The sequence below is a fragment of the Lipophrys pholis genome (genome assembly GCF_963383615.2).
Source record: "Lipophrys pholis genome assembly, chromosome: 21".
Lineage (NCBI taxonomy): Eukaryota > Metazoa > Chordata > Actinopteri > Blenniiformes > Blenniidae > Lipophrys > Lipophrys pholis.
In genome coordinates this window covers 8,912,168-8,917,218 of record NC_137649.1, presented here as the reverse complement: position 1 = coordinate 8,917,218, position 5,051 = coordinate 8,912,168, and the positions used below count along the sequence as shown (strand labels likewise).

General features: G+C 40.0%; 1 protein-coding gene across 1 annotated transcript; it reads left to right on the top strand.

Moving 5' to 3' along the window:
• Positions 1–3,208, top strand: moxd1l (monooxygenase, DBH-like 1, like; the record flags this gene model as incomplete). Its single annotated transcript, XM_080491077.1, has 10 exons — positions 1–198; positions 346–492; positions 759–911; positions 1,426–1,581; positions 1,698–1,797; positions 1,900–2,069; positions 2,200–2,288; positions 2,500–2,596; positions 2,708–2,767; positions 3,083–3,208. 10 exons carry the CDS (start codon positions 1–3, stop codon positions 3,206–3,208), a joined length of 1,296 nt encoding a protein of 431 aa, XP_080347203.1.
• Positions 3,209–5,051: the final 1,843 nt, after the last annotated feature.

Here is a 5,051-nt window from a genome sequence, read left to right as displayed (position 1 = left end):
ATGCCCTTCATGGTGTACCTGGACCCCGACCGCCTGGTCTGTCTGCAATGGGGCTTTGACAATCTGCAAGGACACATCACGTTCAAGCTGGCTGTCAACTCGACAGGTTGGGTGGGCTTTGGTCTCAGTCCAAACGGAGGCATGAAGGGGTCGGACATGGTCATTGGAGGCCTCGGGTCTGACGGGCGCTACTTCACCGTAAGATAAAACTGTTTGTGAAACAACTCATTTCATTTGTGTCGATACTCAAGCTCAAGCTTTTTTTGTTGAACAACCAGAATAACCCCACGCTCTCCCAATATCAAGCTTTATGTTGTTTAAATGTTTGGTCTTTTTATCCATCAGGATCGCCATGCTGTTGGGAACTCCATGCCTTTACTGGATGAGCAGCAAAGCTATACCCTTCTCTCCATGACAGAGAGCCATGGCCAAACCAATATGACCTTTCGGAGGTCCATTCAAGCATGTGATGACAAAGACTTCCATATTACTGTAAGACTGTGTTTGGTATTTGCAAAACAAGTAATTCTGTTGATCTACTGGAGTTCCGACGCTCAAGTTTCCCTGCTTGTCACCATATCAACTCCTTTATTCCAGTTCTTTTGTTCAGATGTTGATTATGTCCAGTACGAGGGGTTAGGTTTTGTTTTGTTTTGTTGTTTTTTTTAATATGAAGACAATAGCATGGCATAATAGAGAACTCAAGAATGGGTTTTGTGCGGTATCACGTTCCTTGACGACTGGCATTTCTCTTGAAGGCTCAGCCTGTCAAGGTAATCTACGCTTATGGAACAACAGATGAGATCAAACACCACGGCTCGCGCAGAGGCACAAAGGATATAAACCTGCTGAATTATATGCCACGGACAACTCAGAGCAGCTCCAGCTACTTCAGTGCCAGAGTCAACAATGTACAGTATGAATGAGTGCAAATTGATGTGACGGTTGCAGAGACGAAACAGTAAAATGAGTCATCAGTACTTTTCTATGTTTTCTGTGAAACGTTTTCAGAGACAAAGAAGTTGCGTTTTACTCTACATTACTCTTCTTTTTTCCCAGATCACTATCCCGCCCGTTAAAACCTATTATCACTGTACGTTCCTGACATTCCCAGAGCTGGGTGCGAAACATCATGTATATCAGGTAATATTCTTTTTATCCTTTCACCACTCTTCTGTTGCCCGTGATCAGCTGTTAGTCTTCACGAAGATATTTCACTTTGGTGCCATTGTGCGTTCAAGAATTCTAAAGATGATTAAAAATCATGCTTTCTTTAATAAAAGTAAAACCCTGCATTGATCCGTTTGTGAATGTATTTAGGTGTATCAACCCTGTTCCGTGGTCCAGCAAGTACATATACAAATGAACTATGAACACAATTCTTTCCCCATCATTCAAATAACTGTCTCTGTGTTACAACCTCAGATTGAGCCGGTGATCGACAACCAAGACGTCGTTCATCACATGTTGCTGTACCGCTGCCCCTCATTTGTGACAGAATTGTCCGAAGGTCCTTGCTACAAAGACAGTCAGGGGCTCGCCTGCTTTGTCGTCGTGGCTTCATGGGCGGTGGGAGGAGGGGTGAGGACGATTTTACACCCATACTGTAGTTTTAGTCTTCCATTCATAGATTGGTTTTACTGACAGTCTTTGATGAATATTAAAGTTAATCTATAGTTTTGCCTCTGCAACATCAGATATTTGAGTTTCCTGAAAATGTGGGAATTCCTGTTGGATACAGGCAGAATGACACATATCGACTGGAAGTCCATTACAATAATCCACAGGCTAAAGCAGGTAAACGCTCACAGCTTGCTCATTGTTGTTGTTTTGGTGCTGCTGTCATTGTCTTTATAACTGTTATTCCTTCATTCTTCATTGTTATTTCTTTCTATATAGGCATCATAGACAGCTCAGGATTGAAACTGTTCTACACAGCACAGCTCCGGCAGCATGACGTGGGCATTCTGTTCACAGGGTTGCCACCAATGAATTCCTTGTATAAGATCCCGCCAAAAGCTGATCTCTTCCGCAGCTATGCCATCTGTGACACTGCCACCTTTTCTCAGGTTTCTCTGTGTAATTCTGTTCATCACAATCATAATTAATTCTATTACATTAAAAGTTGATCATGTTTTTTTTTTTTTTTAAATCTTCTGTTAAACTGTATTTTTGAAAATCTGTGTCTTCCTCTGGCAGTTTGGGAACGTTTGGTCTGATCTTCATGTGTTTGGTGTGCTCTTGCACACTCACTTGGCCGGGAGAAAAATCAGAGTTGGCCATTTCAGGTGAAACAAATATTCCGATTTGTTTCCTTTACGTTCATTTACGTGTCGAAGCTAGATACTCTAATTGAGCTGATTTTTGCACACAGAAGCAAACAGTGGGTCTTTGTTTTTCTGAGATGTGCCGTGTGGCTGGGCTTATGGCAGGAGTAATCCACTTTTGAAAAAGGTTTAATGGGCGGGGACTAATGCATGCACTATTGGTGGTCTGTAGAAATGGAAAACAGATTGACTTCCTGAGCCTGGATGAAAACTACAACTTTGAGATGCAACAGACTGTCAGCTTGGGAAACATCAAAACGATCCAGCAGGTAAACTTCTCATGTTTTCACGTGTTTTTATTCACAAGGAAAAAGCAAGAATTGTTTCAGAAGACAGGATCAGTGTTATTATAACTCTGGGTTATTTTTCTGCCACCGCAGGGCGATGAGATCGTTATCGAGTGCACTTACAGTACCAGTGATCGTGCTGAGCTCACCCAGGTGGGTGGACTCTGTGAGAACTTGAAATCCTTCATGCAACAGACTGAGACAGAAAACAGAGCTGCCCAGGAGAAAACTCAGCAACCCAAAATAACCCATTCACTTTGATTAAACAAATTGTGTTGAAACATTCACCCTTCCATCCAACTTCTATTCCCATACCCACACTCCACACAGGTAATCACTATCCATGTTGTGAGTAATCTCCCTTTCTATAGGAGCGCTGTAATGAATCCCTCTGCACATGGAAAGAAAAATAGCCCATTTTTTGTCACGTCTTTGAAGCCTGTCATATTTCTCACTGTTCGGTTGCAGCTTGGATTAGCGACCACTGATGAGATGTGCCTGGCCTTCCTGTTCTACTACCCTGCAATCCCCATCGCCGCATGTACGAGCTATCCAATCACAGCACTTCCAAAAACAAACCCAAGTGACAAGTAAGACCCAATGCAATTTCTGCAGAGACAGTAAAGGTGCTGCAATAGTCAATACACACATTGCATTTTTTTTTCAAATCATGCAAATGCATCCTTTGCTGAACTATTTTACAGTTATTCCGATAGAACGTCCGCGCAAAATCCAATCTATGAGGACATTGCGGCGTATGAGAATTTGTTAAAGACTGAACTTCAACTTGAGGTGACCACTGATGACAATGTAAGTATCATTGTGTATTTTTTTTATGGTTTATTTCCCTGTTTTCTAATCCAAACTTTTTTAAATGTTTACCTTTGTATTTGTTTCTTCATCGATAACGAAATGGATATTTATTATAATTTTTCTTTCTAGCTGCAGACGGTAAAATCGATGTAATGTTTTTGTGTAGAATGAGAATGAAAATGCTATATGTCATTTGTCTGGTAGTGTTTACTGCTGTCACACAGACTTCAGCCCTGCTCCTAATAGCATCTTTCTTAAACACGATTGACCTCAGTTCAAGTTACTGATAACAAAGCATTGTTTTAGCATTTGTTTTTGCATCACTAACGTCTTTTCTTTGTTTTTACAGTTCAACTACAAAGTTAATAATGGTACAATCAGAGATTTGATGGCAACACCCACTGTTGCCTGTAAAAGAAACAGTTGCAACAAACTCTGCACTTCCTGGATGGTGAACGCAGCGGGAATGATCACTTTGCTTCTCTGGAATGTGATCACTTAAATTTTATTTTCTGCCTTCATAGATAATGTTTTATTTCTATTAGCCACACTGTTAGTCACAAAACTTTATATTATAACTTTATAAGGGCATTTCAAAAGGACTTGGGTATTTTTTGCTCAGATTGCTATTTGTGATAAAAGCAGATGTTGAGGGTGACATATACACAAAGCTTTAAATCTTTGAGGTCAGAATTAATGGAAACAATATTATGATGCAATGGACATACAATATATCGTATCACCATAAGCAATGTTACAGATGCTCCTTTGCAGATCCTTACCATATCTTTCACTGTGAATGCTTCTTACTATCGCTTATCAAGCTGGTGACAATATCATCTTTTGTTTTTTGAAAATATCAATATCTGACATTCAGCCAAATTTTGCTACTTGGTGTGGAGCAGACTGTAGCATGGCTGTTACTTCACAGGCAATTATATCATTTAGAACTCTGTCTGTAGTCTTGACAGCTGAAAACATTTATCTGAGTTTCTTGGTGTGTGGTCTGCTGGTGTAGCAGCTTTTAGAGGATGAGGAAATATGTTTATATCCTCCCTGTGGTAAGAATAATTCATTAAAAGGGGAATACATGGATCAGGGGGAATTTCCATCTCCAATCACATTATGCAGTAGAGAATCAGTATGGCAAGTAGATGTCCTGAGATGAATAAAAACATTGTTAAATAGAACTGTAAAACACAGCACAATAGCTGAAGCAAAACTAAGAAGCAAAACTGACAAATATGTTATAGCTTTTAGGGCACATCAGCAATCAACGCACAAAAGCATCCTGGCATCATAAATATTACACACTGTACGTTTGAGGGTGGAACGAGATAAGATAAACTTCTTAAGAAAATCAGAAAAACAATGTTCATTGTCTTGAAGTAACAGCAGGATTATCTCACGAAAAAAGTGAGTTTATGGTATGCATTTATCTCTGTATTCTGTCTATATAGTTTAAAACGCACTGTAATACGGCCTTTCACATGCACGGATAAATAAAGAATAAAGATTAGATTTAGTAACAAAAGATATTTGTCCATTATTGTGAAAGTGATTGAATGCAATACCCAGGTTGTCCGCGGGAGGGCGCTCTCACTTATTTACAGCGCTGCTGCTC